This window comes from Arvicanthis niloticus, chromosome 3 (assembly GCF_011762505.2).
Source record: "Arvicanthis niloticus isolate mArvNil1 chromosome 3, mArvNil1.pat.X, whole genome shotgun sequence".
Classification (NCBI taxonomy): Eukaryota; Metazoa; Chordata; class Mammalia; order Rodentia; family Muridae; genus Arvicanthis; species Arvicanthis niloticus.
Genome location: NC_047660.1, coordinates 85549442 through 85574843, shown reverse-complemented (window position 1 = coordinate 85574843; position 25402 = coordinate 85549442). Strand labels below are relative to the sequence as shown.

Sequence of the window (25402 nt, the reverse complement as noted above, 5' to 3'; positions counted from 1 at the left end):
CTCTGGTCTTACATGGTATCTCAGTATCTAGAGCTGGGGTGGGGCGGGCGGTGGGGCGGGGACACTCTTAAATTTTAGGAAGGAGGAGCTAAGAGGCTGCCCCACCTCCACCCATGTCAGTTGCTCTCAGGATAGCACCTCCCTCAGGGACTTACTTCTTGAATCTAAGAAAATGGTCTCAAATTAGTCTCACGCAAGTCTTGCTGTGCAAGTTCAAGTGGAGATAGGTGGTGGGGAGAGGGAAAAGCAGCAACAAAACCTCCTGCTTCCTGGCTCAGCACAGCTTCCCCTCCCACAGCTGCGGACTGTGTCCGGCTCTCAGTTCAGAACCTCTCCAAGTTGGCAGACACTCTCCCTGCGCCCGAGGTGAGCGAGGCAGTGAGCCTCATCCTGAACTTTGTGAGAGACTCCTACCCCATCTCCTCTGCTCTGCTCCTGGAGTTCGAGAACGGGGAGGGCTACCCTCTGCTACTCAAGGTACTGCTGCGGTAAGTGCGGGACCTGGTGAGAAGGGCACAAGAAACATGACCCCTCAAGCTGTGGGACTCAGAATCATCTTGCTGCTTTGGTGGAAGAGAGAGAGCAAGAGTGTTTACGCATGTCTTATGAAATTCAAGGCTCCTAAGAGCATGGCTAGCAAGACCCTTGTCCTGGCAGCAGTAACTGAGCATGCAGTGGCAAACACCACCAGCATGTTCCACCTTGTAGAGCTCACGTGCCTCTCAGAAGCTTTCTGTGGTCTGCTGGAATTTACCCTACCTCACCGTTCCGAGGGCTGTGTGGGAACCATGAACCAACCTTAGCTCTCCGCCACTGTCAGAACTGTTAGGTAACCACTCAATAAAGTTGTCCTTCGGATGCTTCTGCTTCACACCATCACAAATCCCTCAGAAGAACTAAGTACACACCATCACAGAAAGACTAAGTACTGTAGTCTAGGGAGATGCCAGTTTGAGAATACATTATAGCAAGTTTCCTTCCTTTGGCTACTTCACAGGTCTGCCCCCTGCTTGTGGTTTCTGAGATCAACTCTCACTTGAAGGTCTTCTCTCCCAGACCCGTGAATTGTGGGAAAGAGACAGTGTATCTGGGGCTGGACCAACTTTTTATTCTCATTTATTGTATTCAGGGGATGGGTACCTGGGTATTAGCATGAGCATTAGATAGAAATAAAAGAAATCCTTTCATGGCCCAAACTCTTCCACTGAAGTTGGGGAAGCTGCTTCAGGGCAAGGCTAGGCACATTCCTTTGGGCTTTGCTTGGCTTCTCCTCAATGGAGTGGACCTTAGTAATGTCTTTTGCAGGCTTCATGACAGAAGCATGCCTCAGATGCACTGGAGATGATTTGGATAAGAGAAGCTGAAGGCTGCCGGTGTAGAGTCTCCATCTCTATAAGGTTTTAATAAAGAAAAAGCGTTCTTCAAAAGGATGCTAAGAATACGTGTTTCTTTGTAGAAAATGGATAGCATTTTCTACACGTTTCTTCTGTTCAATGAATGGGCATTAGTTTTTTATAGAAGACAGAAGGGGATAGCAGTGTGAGGAAGCAGCTGCTCAGCTCACACCCTTCTTGTCTGTCTTCTCAGGAGCCGTGTTTTATACACTCCTGATCAGGAAAGGGGCAGAGCTGGACAGAGACTCCAGGCTCCCTCTGTCCCATAAGCAGAGCAAGGTATCAGATAAACACTGAAGCTATCAGCCATAGGTGTAACGTGAAAAAGACTACAGAAGTCCACATGTCAGCTATAGGCTAGGTGTGAGGAAGACTAAAAAAGTCCACATCTTTTCTGTGCTGTCTGAGGTTTCCTTTTTCTCCTTGGAATATCGAATCTTCCATTTTGGAGGTGTCCTTTGCTCTGTGAGCCTCTGAAACTCATCTAGCCACAGGAAGCAGCTTTCCTCTCATCAGGACTGTGGTCTCTCACATGTTCATCTGTGTAGCCGTCTCTGCTTACCTTCAGAGAGTGGTAGGCTCCAAAGAGCTCCAGTGGGCGTCTGCAACATGAATCTTAGGGAACATGATACATACATGTTTTGCCCTATACATACATACATTCATACATGCATTCTAATAATCAAGTTGCATTTGTAAATTTGGAACAGTATGAGGCTAATAACAATAGTTAAAAGCAAAATTCAATATTTATATGTAGCCATATTATAACAAATTAGTTTAAAGCATGATTTTTTTTTATTTCTGAAATTCTTGGTTAATCTCTCTCTGTCTCTCTGTCTGTCTTTGTCTCTGTCTCTGTCTCTCTTTCTTTCTCAGTGTGTGTGCTTTGAAATTTTGTTTATTTTGATAAGGTCTCATGTAATTCAATCTCAGGCTGGTCTCAAGCTCTCTATACTACCAAGGATGATCTTGGATATCTGACCTTCTTGTATACCCTTTCTGAATTCTGAGATTATGGACAAACATCAGCATGGCTGGTCTTATGACTACTAGAGATCAAACCCATGCCCCTCTGAATGCTAGACAAGCACTTTATTAACCAACCTACGCCCAGGTTACAGTTGATGTTTGGAGGCCACAGATGACTAGTGGCAATGGAAGTTATAGAATACACACACCATGAGAGGGAATTATTGGGGACCTGAGAGATGGCTCAGTGGTTAAGAACCCTTGCTTTTGTGGAGGACTAGTTTTAGTTCCAAGCACCTATATGGTGGCTTATACCCATCAGTAACTTCAGTTTCAGGATCTGAGGAGCACTGCACACAAATGTCGCTGTTCCCTCCAGGAGCTGACCCTGTTTGTCCTGCAGGTATAACGGGCTGACCCAGGGTGTGGTGGACCCCCATCTCGAGGAGCTCATAGAGCTGGTGATGTGGCTGACGACATGTGGGAGGTCAGAGCTGAAGGTGTTTGACAGCGTCACCTATCCTCAGCTGGAAGGCTTCAAGTTCCATCAGGAGGCTTCTGGTGGGTCTTCACGGTGTCTCCAGATAACTGGAGAGCCAGTATGATGTCCTGACCAGGCTATGTGGGTCTCTGATCAGTCATGTCACAAAGCCTGATGCTTCTGTGACTTTCAGAGACATGACCCAGGCCCTTGGATATTAAATCTCTCCTTAATCTACTTTCCTCCTGTGCAATTTCAGCTTTGTACAAAAAAGTTCATTGTGTGTGGCAAGTGGAGGAAATATTGCTTACCAGAGGCAAAACCCCTATCAAGAAAGGGAGGCAGCCTTTAGAATTCCACCCCTCTCTAAGGGATGACTTACCCTGTCCCATTTGCTTGTGTAATGGAGACTGATGACCCTGATGCAGCCACCTTGGCTCAGAGTCAATGGATTTTCTTCCTAAGATGCTGAACATGAATTGAGAATACTAGTGAGTATACTGATGCTTTCTGAGCAGCAGGTGCTCTACCCCCTACTGAGTGCTGTTGTGAACAACTAGTGTCAGCTCTAAAACCCTTATCAGAGACAGCTGCACATATATCAAACCACAGGCTGCTGGATTGGCACATGCTTTACCTCTAAGTGGGCCTGTCAGAAAACCCTGCACAGATGTCCTGCCGAGGAAATTTTGAAGGCTAAATGTGAGCCTTCTAGGTTGAAAACGAAGGGAGGAAAGAGTTTAAAGGCACAAAGTACTGAGTCGGGAAGGATCAGTGGTCTGAGGCAGCTGGGTGGGTCTGAAGATGCTAGCCGGGGTAGGAAGTAACGAGCTGTGGGGAAAGAGAAGAGCTGGTAACGCTGCAAGCAACAGCTGGAGAAGGATGTTGGGTAGAACTTAGACAAAGGGGATCGGAGATGGCTGGCAGTGGAGAGCCTCAGAGTTTTAGCAAATTCAAGGCAGAAAGACATACAGGCAGGAGCTTTGAACCAGGTATCTTGGGGGCGAAGGAGCCCTAGTGGGTAAGCCCTTCAGCTGTCTAGACAGAAACCTGATCTTGAACTGTTATCTACAGCATCGCTTGATTCTAGTTGATAAAACCAAATCTCCTGGCCCAGCTTTGTTCAGTGGAAATATAAGGTTGACCAATCATCTATCTTGATTTTGACAAGAAGAAACTGGTTAGATGATTTCTGATAACTTCTGTTTATCTACCTCAATAGATCCCAAATACTCTGTGTAGCCACAGACAGGGCAGCTAATGAGACTCATGCTTTCTTTTTTTCCCCATGCTGCTCCTTGGAAATCCTGTGTGACTCTTTCCCCTCATGGGGATGCTTTGGGTCAGAGTGTCCATGGCTGGAGCACTCAGTCAGCTGCCTATCTTTGGAATGCAGACGCAGCCCTTTCCACACCACAGTGGCTGAGGATTTTTAGATATCTAAGATGTGTGCTCATGGGAACTAAAAAAGAGAACTGTCAAATACTGCGTCCCTGTGAGAGCTCAAGCAGGCATAGACAGGCAGGCAGGGAGCTAACTTGCAGAACTGTTTTGTTTTCTCTCCCCAGGAGTGACCGTTAAGAATCTCCAGGCCTTCCAGGTCCTGCAGAATCTTTTCCACAGAGCCAGTGACTCTGTCCTTTGCATTCAAGTGCTCTTGGCCATCAAGACCATGTGGGCCTGGAACCCTCGCAATTTCTTCCTGCTGGAGTGGACCCTGCAGCCCATCTCACAGTTTGTAGAAATCATTTCTCTGAAGGCGACCCCAGTTCAGGAGCACTTTTTCCAGCTCTTGGAGACTCTGGTATTCAAGTTACTCTATGTGCCCCACGAGGTCCTGGCTAAAGTGCAGCGTCTGATCAAGGAGGGCCCAGAACTATCCTGTACCCTCGTGGCTTTGCGGAGCATCCTCAGAATCACAGCCAGTGACCGGCTCTTCACGGACATCTTCCGGGACTCAGGATTACTAGGCTTGTTGCTGGCCCAGCTACGGAAGCAGGCCAAGATCATGAGGAAGTCAGGTGCGTCTTCAGAGGGGTGGGCAAATGGGCTGAGGTCATTGTTATCCAGGCTGGGCCAATCTGACCACCCTGCAGGGTAACAGAGAGTGAGAACATGTGGATCATATTTTGATGAATAGACATAGGAAGTCTGGGGTCATAGCTTTACAAAGAACAGTCAGGTCTCCAAGTCTTCCCCAGAGGTGAGAGGGACAGACACCAGTTTAAGTGAACTTCAGAAATGGACTCAAGGAATTCTTAAGTTATTCCTTGCTGGGTATACAGGTGAAAACCACCAGGGACTCTGATCCTTCAATAAAGCAAAGGGGTACTGGGAGCCTGCAGAGACCTAGGCTTTGGGGGATCTTGTGGGGTCTACTGGGGTATGACCCAGTCTCCCACTGAGAGTGGGGTTCCAGAGTCCTGCTGACCCAGCACGCCCCTCAGTCCTAATGGGCTATACACCTACTTTACCGTGCCTCACAATGGCCCCATTGGGGACACTTTACATAGATCTTTGAGCTCCTCTCCTCTAGCAGTTTTCAAATAGAAGTGAGGCACACAGTCTCTTCTCCCTGTACCTCTTGGTTTCCTCAAATCTGTCACTTCCTGCTGCCCTTGGGAGACCAGCCTGGAGGTGGGGGTATCAGGATACAGGGATCTAGCCACCTACCTTACCCTTCCCTGCCTTTCCTTTTTCTCCTTCCCCTTTGCTGCACTGGCCAGACAGGCCTGGGAGCTGCTCCAGCCACTAAATGCTTTTGGAATTCTGCTTCCAATGCTTAGTCAACATTGCTAATCTGTTTGTCTTCTGCTTCTTGGAAGGGAAGAAACTGAGGGAGAGCATATCATTATGGGAACCTGTCAGCCTCGGCTGGAAACACAGCTGTGGTCCCCCCAAAGTCTAGGTCTCTGCAGGCTCCCAGTACCCCTTATCCTGTTACCTCACTTCTATGAGACCATTTTCTCCTCTGTAAAATGACAGTGGCTATGTCACAGGTCTTATAGGAATGAAAGGAAAAGCACCCACTGTTGGTTGTGGCATATAACAGGTGCCCGGGAATTCCTGCACACAAAATTCCTATCATTTCAGTATTGTTCTGAGGGAGGATGAGCCTAGGCACATTTAGGAATTTAGGAAGGAACTGTGTTCTATCCAGAACATTTGCAAATAGGATGAGGACTTAAGAGGGGAAAGTGTCCAGGATACTTTCCCCTCGAGAGACCAAGCCTTGGTTGTAGGTGGCTCTGTACTTCTTTCTCTTAATTGGTAGTTTTGGTCTGTTTTCTTGTTACTATAATGAAGTACTTTAGTAACAGACTATAGACTAGAAAATTTATAGAGAATAAGAGTTTACTTGCAGTCCATTGAGCTACCACAGAGCTATCTTCCCAAATAGAAGTTTATTTGGAGTATGGTTCTGGAGGTTGGGGAGTCCAGTGTCAGGGTGCCAGCATATGGAGAGGTCTTATTGCTCTAGTCTAACACAGCAACGAGCGTCACATGGTGAGACAGAGCAATCCTGCCAGTTTACACACCCATCCTCATGATGTCATCCAACCCCAATTACTTCCGGAGGACAAACCTCTAGATACTATTAATGTGTGAGTTAGAGACTACGTTCCCAGCACAGGGCTTTGGGGGAAGCATTCCAGTCATAGCCAACTTCTTGCCTTCAATCCTCTCCTGCATGAAGTTAACACATCCGCTCCCTCGGTTTCCTTGGGTTTACAGGGAAGGCAGTACACAGTCTCACTGAGTGTTCCTGTGGCACCCTAGATAGACGATACCTTTCAACAGCTTAATGTCAGATTCACTTTTCGATCTGACCCTAGGCTTACAACTATTCCCAGAAGAGTTTAGCTTTTTCTGTGAGCTGATGTTTCCAGTCTTCCTTTGCGCTTTGCATTTTTAAATGTGGCCTATTGATTCTTATGCACTCTGTGTCTGGTAAATAAATTCTTCTTGTTCTCATTCATTTACTTGTTTTTAATTCTCCAAATACGAGCTAAATTTTCAGTTTGTTTTGCTACATTTGCAGCACTGGGGATCAGGGTGAATGAAGCAACCTGGTTTGGGCCTCAAGGATCTAGTGGCCTGCCTGTCTGTTCCTGATTCCTACGAGTTGCTTCTTAGCTCAGCTAAGGAGCCGGCAGCTGTCCCTTCTAGACATGAGTGGCAGGCTATAAGGGGAAGATCAGAGTTGATTTGGGATCAAGAGCAGAGTGCTTCTTTCAGAGGGGCCCCTGCAACAGGCTCATTGGTCTCACCTGGGTATATGTTAGAAACAAGAATTACCTGGTCTCATTCATGACCTAAGCCAGCAGCTCTGAGCATGGGGCTCCAGTCTTTTGGGTGTCCAGATTTCTGATGTGCTCAAGCTGGAGAACCAGTGAAGTTAGGGTTTTCAGGGTTGTATCTTCAGAATTGTGGTGTATGCCCCCTTCTAATATGACCCTCCACTCACATCCTCTGTAGGAAGGTAGGACCCCAAAGGAGAAAGAGACTGTAGAGTGTACCATGTAGACTTAGTACATATGTATTGATTCTTAAACGTGGCAGGAAACAAAGAGTGCAGCCCTGGTGTGCAGGATCCAGAGAGGGAACTCACCTGCGTGATGCTGAACACTGTGGTCACACTTCTGCAAGGTTCTGTTCGAAATGCAGGTAATGCTAGTTCTAACCTTGCCCTGTTATCTTCAATAAAACATGAACCGTGGTGGTATTCATGGTGGTATTCAAGGAATAGTCAGTATCAGCACAGTGGCTAATGTCCATGTGCCAATTTATGGTGATCATCCATAAAACAGATACCTTGGTCAACATTGTTAATATTGTATAACAAAGTTGGTGGGCAAAGAAATGCTCCATGTAACATTTTTCTAAATCAATGAGGCCACAGAACCCCCTTCCCTTCGTTTTAAGTAAAATATACTGGAATCCTGCTTCAATGTCTTTTATAAAACCATAGAGCAAAATTTTAAAATGTCAATCCCTCATGTTTTTCTTTTTAAAAGGAACTCCTTTTTGTATAACAGTGTATGACATGAAGCAGATGCAATAGGTCCTGTCAACAGGCTTGGTGATTTAGATGCCAAGGGCACTCTGAAGCCCTCATAGAGTGACTATGCTAAATGTAAAAACCTGTTATTCCATTTTAATAGGGGAAAGCCTGTAAATTGTTGCCTGGAAGTACTCATTAGAGCGCAATTCTAGGCTGATCTTCAGACATTTGATCAGTCGTGGATGGAGCTCGGTCTCAGGAGCCTACCAGCATGATTTCCACTTAGTGGGTGTGTGGCCATGGCTTGAGTGTCATGGCTCAGGACCTGAAGGGCTCAAATCCACACTAACCAATTTGGTCAAGTCAATGTTAAGTTCTTATTCAATGAGAATGAATCCACATGCCAGGCCTGGGCAAGAAAAACCTATAATGAAAGCAAACCATAAGTAGATTCCTTTAATTTTCTCCCCTAGGAAAGACCTGGGAAATTAAATATGTCTCCAACTCAAATTCTTGTTTACGTTGTATAAACTTTAGATAGAAGACAGAATTCCAAACCCAAACTAAGAAAATTTTCTCAATTGATAGCTGCTGGGAAAGGGAAAAATCAATTTTATTTTCAACAGAGTGACAAGGAACTTATCAAAACACCCAGAGCAGGCCCCATGCTCAGGAGTATTGGCTAACAGCACCCAACAAAACTCAGGTTATATTTTTGGTGATTTTGTTTTGTTTTGTTTTGTTTTATTGGGTCTTTTATGTTTTGTAGGGAATATATATAAAATTGGGTATGTAGTTAGATGAGTTTGGGAGGGGAAATAATATGATCAAAATATAATGTATGTAATTCTCAAAGAATAAATAAATCATTGACAGAGAACCTTGGCAGAAAGTATAAAGACTTGGCGTAGGTCATGGATTAGGGAATGAAGGTAAATAGATGGAGAGGTGGAACACTCCAGGGCTGTATTACTTATATTTGGAATTATTTTTTTCAAAACCACCATACATTGTCATTAACTTTAGGCATTCTGTTGTACAGTAAGTCCTTTGAACTTTTTCCGTCCTATCTTGAACTTTCTCCTATGGGAAGATGTTAGCCAAAGAATTTTTTCTTTCCCCAGATAGAATTTTCACTGCTGAAGAATGCGGTTTTTCTTCTGAATTCTCCAGCACCCATGTTTCTCTTTCCCATGAACCCACTGTGGGTGTGAATTATAAAACATAAAACTGGCCAAAGAGAGGAAGGATGAAGTATCATGGGCTGAGGGAGTTGGAAGCAAAAACTTTCCCTGTGGTGGGATTGCAGTGCCAAGGCCTGCCTTTCTATGGGACTATCCTGTCTGTTTTGTCCCCAGTTGTCCTAAAGGACCATGGCATGGTGCCCTTCATCAAGATCTTCCTAGATGATGCGTGCTACCGGGGGGCCTCGCTCAGCATCCTGGAGCAGCTGTCAGTCATCAACGCAGAGGAGTACATGAGCATCATTGTGGGTGCTCTGTGTTCGTCCACTCAGGGCGAGCTGCAGCTGAAGCTGGATCTTCTCAAGGTGAGGTCAAGCCCTCCTTTGTGATTGGTTTTCTCAGACCTGTGTATAAAGTGAGTGACCTTCGTCGTTTATGCACTGGGACATTGTTCTGGATAGATAGATAGTTGTGCCGGGCACTTTTAGCTGCTATAACAAATAAATCTCATATACTGAGCTGCCTGACATATAAATTTCTTGAGACAAGGTCTTGTGTAGCTCACACTGGCATCAGACTCACTATGTAGTCAAGGATGATCATGCTCCTGATCCTCCTGCCTCCACCTCCCAAGTGCTGGGATTCCAAATGTGCATGCCCAAAGCTGACCTTAAATTTCTTTTTTATGAAGAATCAGTGAATACTTGGAATTGCAATTCAGGAACAGCTGTCTTGCAGGGACTTAACTCAGCTGAAAGATAAGGGAAGACAGGCTAGGAAGAATGGCATAAGACGTCCTCATTCAGGCTGGGAATTGCATACTCTAGCTTCAGTTTTCTTTGGACAGACTTTTCAGCAGGGGGTGATGGGAAGTGTAGTCCTTGGCTAGGCAGCAACTACCAGGCACCACTGTAGATCACGAAAGTGGCGTATGAATTAGTAGTGGCTTAACAGGTGCTTGGCTGACTCCATCTATTGAGCATCAACCAATGACCAGGTCTGGTGAGAGTGCTTGGGATACACATTAGAATGAGACATAGCCCATGCTATCTGGGATATTAGGAACCAGTGTTCGTAATACATGAGTGCGGATCACACCTCAGGGAAGGTGGCAAGTGATCTGGGTAGATACCTAATGGGTACTTGTAGCTGAGGGAAGAGAGCGATAAGAGGGCAGAGCAGTTTCTCCTGGTCCGGGGGCTCACAGAGGAGAGTGTGAGCTAGCACGGAAGCTAAAGAGAGGCAAAGCTGTAGGGGCAGGAGCACCAGTGATAGTGATGCTGCCTTATCACATTGGTACAGATGAGAAAAGCATTTATTTTAATATTGCCAATAATAATTAAATTATCTTAAACTAGCTGAAGAAATATGTACTATATTAATTTATCATCCTTTTATATTTTTTTGCTATTTTTCTTTATTTTTTTTTTTGTGGCTTGTGCCTTTTAGAAATTCTCTTTTGGGGCTGGTGTGGTGGCGCATTCCTTTAGTGCCAGCACTCGGAGTGCAGTGGCCAGTGCAAATCTCTGTGAGTTTAAGGCCAATTTGATCTAAATAGAGAAGTCTAAAGCTATAAACGTATAGAGACATTGTGCTTCAACAAGCAAACAGAAAAACAACTACCATTGTAATTAATCAATAAGTTAATTAGCTTGTCTTTTCAATTGTGAGCCTAAGTGTTTGATGGCTGAGCCACCAACTGGTAATTTTTAAAAAAACAATTCTCCTTTCTTTTATGCTGTTTGGGCGACAGGACACAAATGTAAATATTCCCCTGTGGATTTAAGCAGAAATTGTCACCTCTTTCTGAAATACAACCCAAAAGAAACACATTCTTCTTTTCTGAGGTTGCCATAGCTGATTACTGAGAAACTATATGGAAAATACAAAGTTGTCCTGACATCTAAACTTTTTAATGTGAGGAGGAATGTGGTGTTTGCGTCTCTGTGTCTGATTCTCTGCAGAGTCCATGCCAGACGTCTGGGGGACTCATTCCTGTCATCATGTGGCCTAGCCTGAAGTACAAGTCAGAGCCACAGCATTCCAAGGGGCTCAAGAGAAAATGACGTCATGATCATAAGTATATATTTCACGGATGATAAGAGCTGGACAATGATTTAACTACGGGGCAAAAAATGAGTGAGGGAGATTACTAATGAACAGAACAGGAAATACAAATGTCTTTTGAAAGACACAGTCGTGCCATAATGACATGAGCTAAGACAAAAACTAATGAGGGCTAGGTGGGGCTCTGTGGTAGTAGCCTTGCCCAGCACGAAGGAGGCCCTAGGATCCAATACCTAGCACCAGAAAGAGATGAAGAATTCATTGGAATTTAGTGCTAGGAAAGACCTGAGATTAGTACTGGCTAGTTTTCTCCTGTTTGAAGCAGAAGCATCCAGAGCGCTTCAAAGACTACTGTCACTCAAATGATCCTAGCAACCACGAATGGACCTACTGTTCCCCGTGGTCAAGCTTTTGTTGTCAGGATTTGCATGTTCTGATAGGAACAGGGAAGGCAGGACCATAGCCAGGACTTTGGTTTTCCATTGGGTACAAAATGATGTCTGATGTTCGTAGTGACATCCAGACAGATCGGTAGAAAAGAAAGCTACTCTCTGACTCTGCTGAGAAACAGAAAGGAGTTTTCTATCCAACGTGGAGAAGAGTGTTCTGTCTTGCTCACAGAGGGTTTGTCTTGTTTACTATGTAGCCCAGAGGCATCTTATTGGAGAGCTAGCCCCTGGGTAATTGGACGGAACTTCTAGAATTAGCAATGCAAAGCCATTATGGTGTTTTACAGATTCAATATAATTTCAGAAACACAGCATCAAGAGAGTTCATAAGGAACGAGCCCTCTGTGAGCTCATTTAACAAAGTCAGAGCCCACAGGCTCTCCTCCCGCCTTCTCCTCACTCCCAGGCTCCGCTGGGCAGTTAGGAGGCCTCAGGAGCTGCTGTTACCCTCAGTGGACTAGGATTGCCACACAGTGCTGTGGGTAGTAGAGAAATCTGGGTCCCCAGAGCCTAGCCCGGATTCTGAGTACATGAGTAGTAACTAGTGAATGTTTGCTGATATCTGGTGTGGGATCTCTGATTGCTTTTAAACCATCTGAGAGCCTCTTGCATCTTCACAAACATCCGTGTGAAGCAAGCTCTCTCTGGCTGGATCACCATTTCAGAAGCTAAAGGCTGGCTGTGCCCAGGGCATTTGGGTTTACTTAGAGGGTCAGATAGAGGGGGGGGGGGCATCATGAAGTGTTGGGACCCCAGGCAGGCAGTGTCTTTCCCAGTGAAGTTGCCATCTCGGGGAGGGCAGCAGTCACATTACACATATGGAGAAGTCTACCTCAGAGTAGATGTTTCTAGAATCCAGTGGCACTTCCGTACCAACACCAAACCGTGCGACTCCACCACCAATTCTGGCAGAGGATAACTGAGTTAAAGGATAATGTAAGCAAATGAATTTCCTCCCCATGGCCAGGGGGGGGCTGTGATTGGGTTATGCACAAATTCAGATTGATTTGCTAATATACATTTAGCTGTTCAACTCTGAGCTTAATCGCATTTCCTTCCCAGTCTTCCAGCATGACACATGGACAATTACGAGGAATAACAAATAACAGGGTGTGAAATAAATCCTGTTAGTCCTAACGCAGTTAGCGCTGTGCAGCAGACATCCATTTTATAGATTCAGGCTAGAGGAAAACTAACTCCATGCCGATGACACGGTAACCGAGTTAAGAACGAGGAAATGTGCTTAAGGCTGACCTTTCTTGAAGTGTGTCAACCCTAGCCTGATTACTTTGACTTCTGTTGATTCGATTTATTCCTTTCGGCAGACTCGGAACCCTGTGTGATGCATTATCACGCAAAGTTGAATGACAGTAATGGAGACCCCTCCTCCCAGGCCCCCAGCTCCTGACTAATCATTTCCCGAAGTCCCGAAATATTTATTTCCCTTTATGATAGAAATGTTTCTCTTTAGTTGCTATGAAATTAAGCCTTTGTAATTGGATTTTGGACTCTTTACTTTATGACTCTGCAAATATGAAATTAACCCCATCCCAAGAAATAATAGAGCAGTCTACATTCTAATGAGATTACCCCCATTTTAGATAATGACCTGGAATTTAATAAATCGAACAAAGCAACAATTAAGGGCTGCCATTTCTCCTCCCCCTCCCAACTTGAGGGAAGAAAGTGGCCATCTAGGTGACACCCACTGAGAGACAGAGATCATGGGTAAAAATTACCATTGAATTGATTCTCTTTTAAAATATCTGTCCTTACCACTTTTGGAAGGATGGATGGAACTCTGCTTAACCATGTCTGGCATCAGGTTGGACCACTGCAATTTGTTTCCTATAGGGACCAGGGGGTATCCCATGACCATCCAGTGCTCAGACAATTAGCTACAATCTATGAAATCTTCCATTTTGCATTGCTTTGCCATTGTCCCCTTTTGCATCTGCTTTGGTCTGTGTCATATGACAGACAAAGGCCTTTCTTCACTCCTTTTGCTTGAGCCTACCTCCTAGTGGTCATGAGTCACTAGAAACTCTCAGAGAAACATATACTGTCTGACATTAGTTCTTACAAGGTTTTCTAATGTCTTGGTGACTGACTTATCTTTTCATGGCATATATCCCATGACCAGGCACAAAGTCAGTCTCAGATAAGTAGATGCTCATGTAAATTACACTGCTGTGTGGATTGCCACTTAGAAGGAAAAGGCTTAAACTTAAGCCCACTTCAGAGTTAGAGTGAGTTTCCTGTTTAGCCTAAGCAATGCTTTTTAGTTGGAAGAGAGTTGCTCATGCAGAGAGGGGTTTCCAGAGATAATGGCAGGTAGCTGTGACTGTCTGTACAGACAAGGGGCTTGCCCAGGGTGTACCATGAGCTCTCACATCTCCTGAGCATCAACCTTTCTGGAGGAATCTTGCTCTGACCCCATAATACATACTTGTCTTGAAGGGCTGCCCTGTGTCTTGGGTTTCTGAGTACTTGGGTTTCCTTATCTGTTGATCGTTACCTGTCGAGCTTTGGCTCCACCTCCTAAGCCACGTGGTTACTTCACAGCTTTGGTTCTAGGCCCAGAGTGGGAGTCTCTTTTTCATTTTTGACCTTTGAACCGAATCTTAAACCTCTCAGAGATGATTCCGAACAATGCCCCTTTCTTTGATTCTATACAGCACTAACTTTCTAAAAGAATGAAGTACTCAAACCCATCTCCAGAGCCTACCACAAAGGTCATCCACTATCCAAAAATGTGTCAGAGATGTCTGGTTTCAGATGTGTTCTGGTGCTATCTTTGAGGCCAATACCCAGAACCATAGGCTTAAAATATTTATGTAAACATATCCATACCTCTTCCATTCCCTCCCTCTCCCTCCTCCCTCTTTCTTTCTTCTTGTTTTTCTTCTCTTCTGTGTGTGGAATATTTTTATACACCATGTACAGTGGCCAGTAAATGTACTTTGCACATGCTCTGTGAAGACCTGATCTTACAGGAAAATAAGTTTGCCTGTAGATGTCTCAGCCAACTGGAGCGTGTTAGGTTCTGTGTATGCTTTGACTACTTCAGCTACGTTTCCCACACAGGATCTAGCCTGTCCACTATCTGTACAATTTATACGTAATGATTTATAACAGTCTAACCTTATGATTTATAACAGTGAAATTACAATCATAAAGTAGCAACAGAGTCATTTTATGGTTGGGGGTCACCACAACCTGACGAACTGTATTGAAGGATCGGAGCATTTAGGTTGAGAATAAGTGCTCTAGGTTTGCCCTGCCTTTGGGAAATCCTCATCTTTATAACCTGCTGATGTTAGATGCCTTTCCTCTCGATCCTCATGTGGCAGAGCCCTGCTGCTTGTGTGGAGAATGGGGCAAAGGATAATAAGCAGAAGCTTTACAATGTTACTATGTATCTCCTTCACATTGGAGAGATGGCACTTTCCTCACCCAGAAAATGAAATCATCTGAATTCTATTGGGATGGGCAAGTCTGATGTGGTTTCCAATCAAACGGATTCCCAGTGTGGTGGAGAGCTGAGACAACGTCCAAGCAGCTACAAGTGTACGTGTGTGAGTGTGCATGGATGTGTGTAAAAGTTATGTTCTCAGGATGGGGGAGGGCTGTGGACCAGGAGTCAAAAACTGGTTCTAGAGGAGTGGTTCTCAACCTTTGTAATACTACAATGTTTTAATACAGTTCATCATGTTGTGGTGACTCTTCCAACCATAAATTATCTTGTTACTTCATTATTTGCAATTTATCTACTGTTATAAATCATAATGTAAGTATTTGACATGTGATCTCCCCGCCCCCAATGAGTAACAGAGGTTGAGAACCTCTGTGAGGGAAACACATTTATGTAAAGATGCCAGCAGGTAGATGGGCCTTTAAAGTCCACTCTTTAAGAAAAAGCATGTGTGGACAACCTAAAGTAATAATTAAATGAACAAGATTAATATCACAATGTTTGAGACCTGTCCATCTAGGTTGCCTAGTGTCTGGAACCCATGACTAACAGCGCTGCTGTGCCTTGGTGGGTGGACTTATAGGTGGTCTGGACCCACCTGCTGAATTTCACATATTTTCTTTGCTTGCTCTTTCAGTCTCTGCTCCGGATCCTGGAGACCCCCAAGGGCCATGCTGCATTCCGCAACTCCAGTGGGTTCAATGGGCTGCTGTCCCTGCTTTCTGACCTGGAGGGATCCCTCCAAGTACCTGCAGTGCCAACATGGGGTGCAGTGTCCCCCAGCCAGACCCTGGAGTTGGTGTTCCACACCCTTTGTGTGGTATCTGCTGCTCTTCACTTGGACCCTGTCAACGAGCACTTCTTTAGGAGCAATGGGCTCTTTGAGAAGTTGGCTGAGGACCTCTGTCTGCTGGGCTGTTTTGGGGGCCCAGAGGAGGAGGGCACTCGGCAGTACTCTGCATCTGACAAGAAAACCAGGCCCTTCGTGGATTTGCTGAGCTGCGCCTTTTCCTCCAGCTGCCAGTTCCCACCAAGGGTGCAGAGCTGCCTACAGATTCTCAGCTTTCTAGAGAGCATGGCCAGTGGTACCCTCCACCTGCGCGGAGACCTGATGGAGCCAGCCAGGGCTGGGCAGGAGTCTTCTGTGGATGCTCGAAGCAAATTCAAGCAGTGGCCAGACCTGGAGGAGAGGTTAGAGCTGGGCTGGCTGCTTCTGCTGTGGGTGACCAGCGGGTCTGTGCTCCATTCCTTTGTTATACAGATATCCCTGTGGGTATAGTGGGTAGAGGAGCTATAGGCGGGTGTGCCAGAGAGTTGCCAGACTTTAAGTCCCTTGGAGGACTCCAAGTTCCTCTATTCTGGGGGCTCATAGGAAATTCAACCCAAGTAGGCGTAGGCCTGGAATTGTCTGTTGATTTATATGAGAACTTGCAAGGATTCTGGATGCCTGGAAGGCAAGAGCAGGCCACCATGGAGACAGACTTTCTCCTCTGGGACCCTCTGAACTCCTTGGAGTTTAGGTGGGTCTTCCTGGGTATTCAGGCCTCCTTGGCCTCTGTGGTCTCATCTCCTTTGCAGAGTGCTGCCATGGGATTGGGTGAGCTCTTTCAGTTTGTTACGACAGAAACCTACTGGTCCAACCACAGGGCTCTCTTCTTTGTCTTTTTGTATCACTGCTATTTTCCTAGCAAAGATTACCTTCTTCTTTCCACAAGCTGTATATCTCTCAATGGCTCAGACTTTTGCAGAAACATTTGACTGTAGAACTTAATTTCACTAAAGCAAGGAATGTGAGGACGCATCCCACAAATTGGAGGGTGGCAGGGTAGAGGAACAATTTTGTCCGTGGTCAATGCCCTTTTTCATTTCACACGAGCAAAAAAGACAGATGCCGTCAATGCTGTGGGGATGTTTATATTGGAAGTCAGTCAGTACAGTTTGTCCCAAAAAGATTTCCAGAGGTGAGAGTGACAGCTGTTAAATCTACATATACTGAGACAATCATAAGACACTTTTTGTTTTGTGGGTAATTTGGTCTATTAATGGGTTTTCTATTTCTAATCTTGCATCTGTGGCCATACTGCTATAAACATACCCATCGTATCTAACATTGCATTTCTGCATAAGCCAAGGTGTTCACAGTATGTTGTCACACCTGATTCACTAATGTTAGAAGGGACTTAGCATCTGTGTTGAGAGCCTTTGGTTTTTCATATTCCATTTGTAGCTGTTTTTACTGTTGAATTTAAGCCCCCCAGTCATGGATTGGCCTGTCCCTGTTCCCTGGCAGTCAGTGTATAAATATTTCTGTACACTGTATGCTAGCACTTACTACCAAACATTGGTGAGCCTGGTGTTTTCTTGTGGGAACAATTCTTATTGGAGAACAAATTTCTATTTATTTTGAACTTGCCAAGGGTTTTCAATTTATTAGAAGAGGCTGCTCATTTTGTTTGTCTGTCTGTCTGTTTGTTTGTTTGTTTGTTTTTTCAACACAGGGCTTTTCTGAGCAGCCCTGGCTGTACCAGAACTCACTCTGTTAATGAAGCCTTGAACTCAGAGGTCTGCCTCTGCCTCCAGAGTGCAGGGTTTAAAGGCATGTGTCACTACTGCCTGGCTAGCTGCTCTCTCTTGTGCCTCTCTCTCTTTCTCAAGATAGGAGGGGGTATGCTTTTTCCTATGTTGCCCAGGTTAGCCTCAAACTTCTGGGCTCAAGATACCCTCCTGCTTCAGCCTTGTGAGTAGCCAGAAATTCAGGTGCGTGCTGGCAGGCCCTGCTGTCTTTAGCATTTGTCTTCTGCTGGGCTGTCCCACCTCACATCTTGAACATCCTGCATAGTGATGGCCTTGCCTCTGTCCCTTCAGCATTTTGGTCAGAGATTCATTTTTAACTTGTTATGTGAACAGTTTTTTGGCATTTCTTGTTTCTTTTACCTCAGTGTTCTATTTTCTTCATTGTCCTCATTATTTTCTCCTTTTGTTCTGGAATCTTTTTCTTGCCTTAGATGGTTAGGAGACCAATCTGTGTTTTAAATCTGTGCATTTCTCTATATCCTTTACAGTCCAGCCCGTGTGCTCAATACCATTGGTGTTACATTGTTATGCAGCTCCATGGTTTTCTGCCTTCCTATGTGATCTGTGCTTGGTGTCTTTGTTGCAATGTTACAGACCAGCCCTCCCCATCTTTGGCCGTTCACTGCCATCTTCACTGTAGAGAGATAAAGTTGATTGTGATGTTCTTATTGTTTAGAATTAATTGGCTTTAACTACATGGCCATAAAGGTGGTAAACTTTCATAAATACCCCACATGGCCATGGGAAGAATGTATTCCCTCTAATTGTTAGAGCAATGTTCAGTTTTTGACCATTGAATCAAATCTGGAGTTGTGTTCCCATATTATTACATTATCAAGTCAGCTTGGCCTGTCACTTGTCAAGAGAGATACACTAAAACCACCATAATGGGGAATATGTATCTATTAATGTTTTAACATTTATATTTAATTTGCATACAAAGTAACATGCTTCTTAAATAACATTTTTCTTTATGGTAATTTCATATATATTGTACTTCTGGCTGATTCTCTCTTCCTATCTCCCTGGCCCATACCTTTTCCATCCCTCCCACTTATATATCCCATGTGTTCACCAACTTTCCCAACTCCCCTTCCTGAAACTCTCCCACCCAGCCCACAGACTCTTCTAGTTTCCTAGTTTCTTTTCACATTTACATATGTATTTCCCCCCTTAGTTTCCTTGCTATTATGAATAAAGCAGTGCTAAACACAGATGTGACACTATCTCCATAGTGGGACATAACGTCCATTGGGAATGTGCCTAAGAATGTCATAGCTTAGTCTCAGCCTAGCTCTATTTGCAGTGTTTGGGAGCCTCTATGTTGATTTCTATCATGGTTGTACAAGTTTATCTCCCCAACAGCAGTGATTAAGAGTCCACTTCCCCTCACGGAGTTGCCAGCATTTGTTATCAGGTTTAGATTGGTTTTTGTTTCTGGTTTAGGTGTTAGCTATTCTGAATGGAGGGAGATGGAATACTACAGAAGTTTTAATTTGCACTTCTCTAAAGGTTAATGATGTTGGGACACTTTAAAAAAAACTGGCACTTTGTGTTTCTCCTCTTGAGAACTGTCTGTTTGCTCATTTTATTGATCAGAAATTTTGTTTCCTTACTTTTTTCATTTTTGCTGTACTTCATGTGTCTTAGATACCAACCTCTGTCTGAAATACAGCTGGCAAAGATCTTCTCCTACTCTGTAGCCTGTCATCCTTTCACTCTGGTGACAGCTGCCTTTGCCATGGAGAAGTTCTTTCATTTTGTATAAGCTCATTTGCCAACTCTTGGAACTATTCCCTGTGCAACTAGAGTCCTGCTCAGAAGGTTCCTGCCTGGGCCTATAACTCATTTTCCTTTATCAATTTCATGCTTCAGGCTTTCAATTAAGACATTTAATTTTGAATTGATTATTGTATAGGGTGAGAGATGTGGATCTAACTATTCTTCAGGTGTATGTATATTCATTTTCCACTGTGTTATTTTATGTTTGACCCACTTTTCCTTTGTATCTGAATAGCTGGATTTTTAATTCAATGTTTTCTATTAGTATTCTGTGTATAATATCTCTGCTTGGTGTTTTAATGATTGCCCTGAAGTAATTTAATGGGCCTTCTAAAAATGTGTAAAGTTAAATTTTGCCTTCAACTCCCTTTGTTTTAATACAGAAAGAACTGTGGAGCTCTTAGCACTGCTACACTAACTTGTAAGCTAGTGTTGATTTGTAGTGGAGTTTCACTTTATCTCAGCTAACCTCTCAAGCCTTTTATCTATTTTTGACTCAAAGTTTATTTAGACTTATCTATATATTCCCCATACCCCCTTTCCTCCCTATGCCTGCACCTTTTAATCTGGTATTATTTTGTTTCCCATAGAACACCACTGGAGTTTCTTTTTTCTTTAAAGTCTATTTGTGATAAACTCCCTTAAGTTTTATTAGTCTGAAAAAAATGCTTATTTTCTTCCTAATGTTTGGAAGATAGTTTTGCTCGGCATGCACTTTGGAGCAACCATTGTTTTCTTGGAACACGTAAAAGGTCCCCTTAGCCATTGCTTTCGACTGTGGCTATTAACTAATTTTCTCTTATTTGGAGAAATCTTTGTTAGTGCTGTAAATTGATTTTTTAGCTTTGCTTGCTTTCCTTAAAGAGCTACATTATTCCTGTTTTGTGGTTTCACTCCATGTATCCTGGTGTGGATTATTTTGAAACTTCATTCTGCTTGATATCCATGGAAATTACTATATCTGGAAATCTCTGTCCATCAATTCTACACGTTATTTTTATTGCTTCTTTCTTACCTTTTAAAAATATATGCTATAGATTTTTGTACCTAGGATAGACATGTGCCTCACTAACCCATCCTTCTCCCTGTGTCTCAGCCTCTCTCTGCTCTTGGTACTCACTCTTCTCGAAGTACGTTGAACTCTCTTCCAGTTCACCGGAGTCTTTTACTAACTGTGCCTAATCTGATGTATACTATTAGATACATAAGCTTTGTTTAAAAATTTAAAGAATGCAATTTATACATGCATACATGTATACTGAGGGGGGATGCAGGGAGAGGGGGAGGGGGAGGGGGAGGGGGAGGGGGAGGGGGAGGGGGAGGGGGAGAAGGGGTAGGGGAGGGGGAGGGGGAGGGAGAGGGAGGGGAGGGGGAGGGGGAGAGGGAGAGGGAGAGGGAGAGGGAGAGGGAGAGGGAGAGGGAGAGGGAGAGGGAGAGGGAGAGGGAGAGGGAGAGGGAGAGGGAGAGGGAGAGGGAGAGGGAGAGGGAGAGGGAGAGGGAGAGGGAGAGGGAGAGGGAGAGGGAGAGGGAGAGGGAGAGGGAGAGGGAGGGGGAGGGAGAGGGAGAGAGCTTCTTGGTCCTTTACAAATCAGCTTTGTGGTTTTATGGTCCTTTATCTGGGTTTACATCTACGTCTCTCTTATTTCTCCAACCACATGAATCACAACAATTTTATCTTCTGTGTCTTTTAAGAGTCTGATTCTGTGTCTTTCGAGGCTGTCTTTTAAGATTGCCTGTGTGTGGTGTGACTTTTAATTGTATCTCATACAGTCTCCATGAAAGAGATCCCTTCCTGGTTCCCTTGGCTTTCTGATGCTATAGAAATGCCTGCTGGAGTTTGTGGCTGTTTTGTACTGCCAGGACTTGCCAGACCCCAATGCTCTGCCCTCTTTTCTCTTGGTTGGGAAGCATGTGTTTTCAGTAAATCCAGCTCTCTGCATCCCAGGAGAGTGCTCAGAGGAGAGCTCTGCCCAGGTGACCTGGGGCCACACAAGTTAACTTGCTATCTTGGTCAGGAGCTTGTTCTACCAGCTCTTGGAGAACATGTTTCTTAGCATCAGATAACAATGAGCAAGTGAGGAGAAACAGTGGTCCACTGAGGACTGTCCCTAAGATGGTACTTGAATGCTTGTTTATTTTCATTTAATTTCCTCCCACGTCCTAGAATTTTACCAGTGAGGAAAACAAGTCTGACAGTGAGGAACAGCCCAGGGTCATGTCTGAGAGTCAGAATGTGAACCAAAGGATATGTGTGTGTGTGTGTGTGTGTGTGTGTGTGTGTGTATACATATGCTTGCTTGGTACATGTTTTCTTCCCACAATAGAGGTGATGAACTGCCAAATTAGTCTCTCACTGTGGCCTGAGAAGCTGGTGTTTAAACTTCACGCTTTATTCTATGGGGTGCACAGCCCTGCTTCTTTATAAATGAAAGATGTGTCTGATGTCACATTAGTTTACAATTTTAAAATGTGTTTAGCCCTACACGTCGAAAAGAGAACATTTTTCCTCAGTAAGACAGACAGTTGGCCTTGACTTTCCTGGTGTTTAAGAACAGAAAGTGAAACTCTGGGTTTTCAGAGAGGCATGGGGTGGAGGGCGAAGCCAAGGGCAAGCTGGGACTACCAGGCAGGCTACCCCAACAGGGAATCTTCTGGGGCAGGAAGCTTCTCTGTTCTCTGCACTTCTGCAGTGCCAACCCAGTCTCCGGGGTTAAAGGAAGAGGATATGGAAGCTGGAGTTGGGCTGGCTAATGATGTGTTTCCCAGGCACACTGAGTCTGCCTGCACTTCACTTTCTAGACTACACTGGTGACCCCAGTGTAGGGTTAACAGAGCATTGGAAGTGTCATAGCTGATGTTTTCTGAGAAAGCATGTGCCAGGTGCTTTGCTGACTTCTTCACAGCAAGACTTCATTTAGCAGGAGTAATAGCTACCATTTAAGAAATCTTTTCCATAAGTTTCCAGAGGGTGATTGAGTAGGTAAAGGCATTTTCCACCCAGCTGCATGCCTTGAGTACAATACCCGAGTCTCACGTGGTGGAAGGCAAGAACGAATCCCTCAAGCTGATCTCTGACCTCCCTGTGCATACCATGGTTTGTTCCCATCTGACCCCAAAGTAAATAATTTTTTAAGAACTTTAGAAAACATCTTTAAAACAATAATAAAATTGAAGTTACGCATTCTGTAATCCCAAAGCATAGCCGTGATTTCCAAAGTACATAAAGTGCCATTTCTATGAACAAGCATGCCATATACGACATAGGAACACATATACACAGGACACATGTGATGCACACATCGAATACTATATGCACGTAACACACTGAACATTACAGAACACACCTATTTTCAGAGCATGTGAGTCCACACCCTATGTGTAGATGTGCTCAGATGTTGATTGGCTGGTTTTTCTGGAATTTGCTAGATTCTATTGTCTGGGAGCCATACAGTGCTTCTCATCAGCCGCTGCCCAATACAGCTGGACATCGGTAGATTAGGTGACCAAGCCAGCACAGTCAACAGGGTCTCAAAGGAGGGAGTGAGGATTGAAAACAAAGACAATTAGACAACACTATAACATGACTCCAGCCAGTGCTGACGCTGAAGCACCTTTACTTTTTCCCAGTCTGCTTTTATATCAATGTAGGTACATCCAAAACCCATGGTCTGTTCTTAGATCAAAGGCAAAGTAATCAAGCAAGACAATAAACAAAGAGATCACTCCTGGTAATACTCAAGCAAAGCAGTAAACAAAGCCCTGTGGTCGATGTTTCTAGGGGTTTATCAGGATGATCAAGATAAAAGGAATGCCACACATTCCTAGTTTTGTAATAGCCCAGATGTGAATATTCTTAATCTGAGCCTATTTTCTTGTCTGAGCCCAGTGACAAATGCTTGCCAAATTTCTACTTGCACCACCAAGAGCTCTCCACAATTAGGGAGTGCAATATGGCTCTGGGGTCCTCCCCTGACCCCCCCCCCCCCCATCGAGGCCTTCCTATTTTCCATAGACAGTGCTGGGTATGGAAGTCTGCTGATAGGCTTGTGATGTGACCTGGATTGAGAGCTACAGGAGTCACTGTCTGTGGCTGTATCTTTTAGAGTCCTGAAGGAAGTCCCTTCCAATCAAGAATCTCTCTTTTCTTCATGGTTCACATCTTATTTAACCTTTGACTTCTTCAGCCTTGGCCAGCCTTTGAGACTAATTTTAATTCCTTATATCTGTCAAAGTAGCAATCCCAAATACTTACGACTGAGCTTAAACTGTGGCTGTATCCCTAATCTACTGATGTCCAGCTGCACTGTGCAGTGGTCAATGAGAAGTGCCTAATGGCTCCCAGACAGCAGCATCTAGCAAATTCATAGGGGACATAATTTTAATGGCACTTTGGCATGGGCTGGGCAATGGAAAGGTTTCAGTGTGTGCTCTGCAGAGCAGAGCCACCTGTGGGCAGCCCTCTTCTTGTCTTACTTTGCTATTGGTCATCTTGTAGCCCTGCCCTGTTTCCTGAGCAAACTCTGTCCCCTTAAGGATATAAAGTAAATCTCTCTCTCTCTCTCTCTCTCTCTCTCTCTCTCTCTCTCTGTGTGTGTGTGTGTGTGTGTGTGTGTGTGTGTGTGTGTGTCCTCACTGTGCAGATGGACGACCAATTTGGTCACATTGTATGATATTCTTAATGTGCTCTGGAATTTGCTGTACAGCACCGTGGAACATGTGGTGTCTGTGCATCTGGGAATTGGTCTGTAGTTGTGTTGATGGTGTTGTATGCTTATCCAGTTTTGGTATCAGGGTTACACTGACTTCATAGAATGAATTTGTCTGTGGTCTTCCAAACTCTGTTATTCTGTGGAGAAACATCATTGAGAAATGATGAAACATCATCTGTGGAGAAACATGCTTGAGAAACATTAGTGTCAGCTCTTTCTGAAAAGTTTGGTAGAATTAAGTCACAAATCTGTCAGTCTAAGCTTTTCTTTTTATTTATTTATTTTAAAATATTTTAAAAATTACATAATCACATCTATCTCTCTACCGATTAACTCATTTGGTGTGAGTGTGAGTGTGTGTTCAGGCATGTGAACACACATTCATATGGAGGTCAGAGGACAACTTGTGGGAGTTGGTTCTCTTCTCTGCCATGTAGATTCTAGGGATGAACTTGAGATCTTAATGCTTGGTGGCAGCAAATTCACAAATGGAACCACTTCACTCACTCAGGGCGTTTCCTTGTGGGGAGGTCTTTTGCTATTTCTTCCATTTCATTGCTTATGGATCTGTTTAAATTATCAGTACATTCTTGTCTTAATTTGATGGCTCACACTCACTTAGCAATGTATTCATTTCTTCAGTGTTTCCAGCATTTGGGGATGTCTGGTTCTTCTGGTTGTTTGGTGATTTGGTCCCTCCTTCCTCACTGACCATTAGGAATTTGCTGGGTGACTGTGTTGGCCATGACAAGTCCCTTCCCTGTTTGACTTGCACATCTATTCTTCTTGTGAAATACATCTGTTCCCTCTCCTGCACACATCTTCAATGGGCTTGCTTCAATGACATTCCTTTGGGGACACACTGGATGACTGGGCAAATGCTGACTGAGAAGCATGGTGATATAAGTGGTGAGCTCCATGGGAAAGAAAAATGTACAGACTTGTATTTGCCAAGTAGCAAGAGTGGGAAAGATGGCTGCCCAGTGCCGTCCTGAGCAGGTCTTAGAAACTGGAACATACTGCTCACTCCTCATCCTCCACCTCCACCTTCTGAGTGAGCTTTTCTATTTTTATTATTATATTTCTTTCACTGCTTTGAGTTACAACATACAAGTATGTTTGACCTGAGACCTTATTTCTTGTGTAATGTAAGCATTTTTCAACCCATAATCTTCTCAAAGCAATGCATTATCAAGTGTCCCACAAGTGTTTCCATTTATGCCCTTTTCAATTTCATCTTGAAACACTTTTTTTCCCTTGAGGGACTGGGAAGACAGCTCAGCTGTTAAAGTTCTTGCTTTGTAAGCATG

At 44.3% G+C, this 25402-nt stretch overlaps 1 protein-coding gene across 4 annotated transcripts in view; it reads left to right on the top strand.

Annotated features, from left to right (window-relative positions):
- Window positions 1-25402, top strand: part of Wdfy4 (WDFY family member 4) — a 228359-nt gene that overhangs the window by 36690 nt on the left and 166267 nt on the right. For 3 of the 4 annotated variants that reach the window (XM_076931447.1, XM_076931449.1, XM_076931446.1), the window contains exons 7-12: window positions 299-488; window positions 2770-2927; window positions 4416-4868; window positions 7411-7515; window positions 9211-9401; window positions 15665-16218. In XM_076931447.1, the coding sequence (XP_076787562.1) occupies window positions 299-488; window positions 2770-2927; window positions 4416-4868; window positions 7411-7515; window positions 9211-9401; window positions 15665-16218 (1651 nt within the window). The remainder of the gene's footprint in view (window positions 1-298; window positions 489-2769; window positions 2928-4415; window positions 4869-7410; window positions 7516-9210; window positions 9402-15664; window positions 16219-25402) is intronic. The other variant, XM_076931448.1, reaches the window with a different exon arrangement.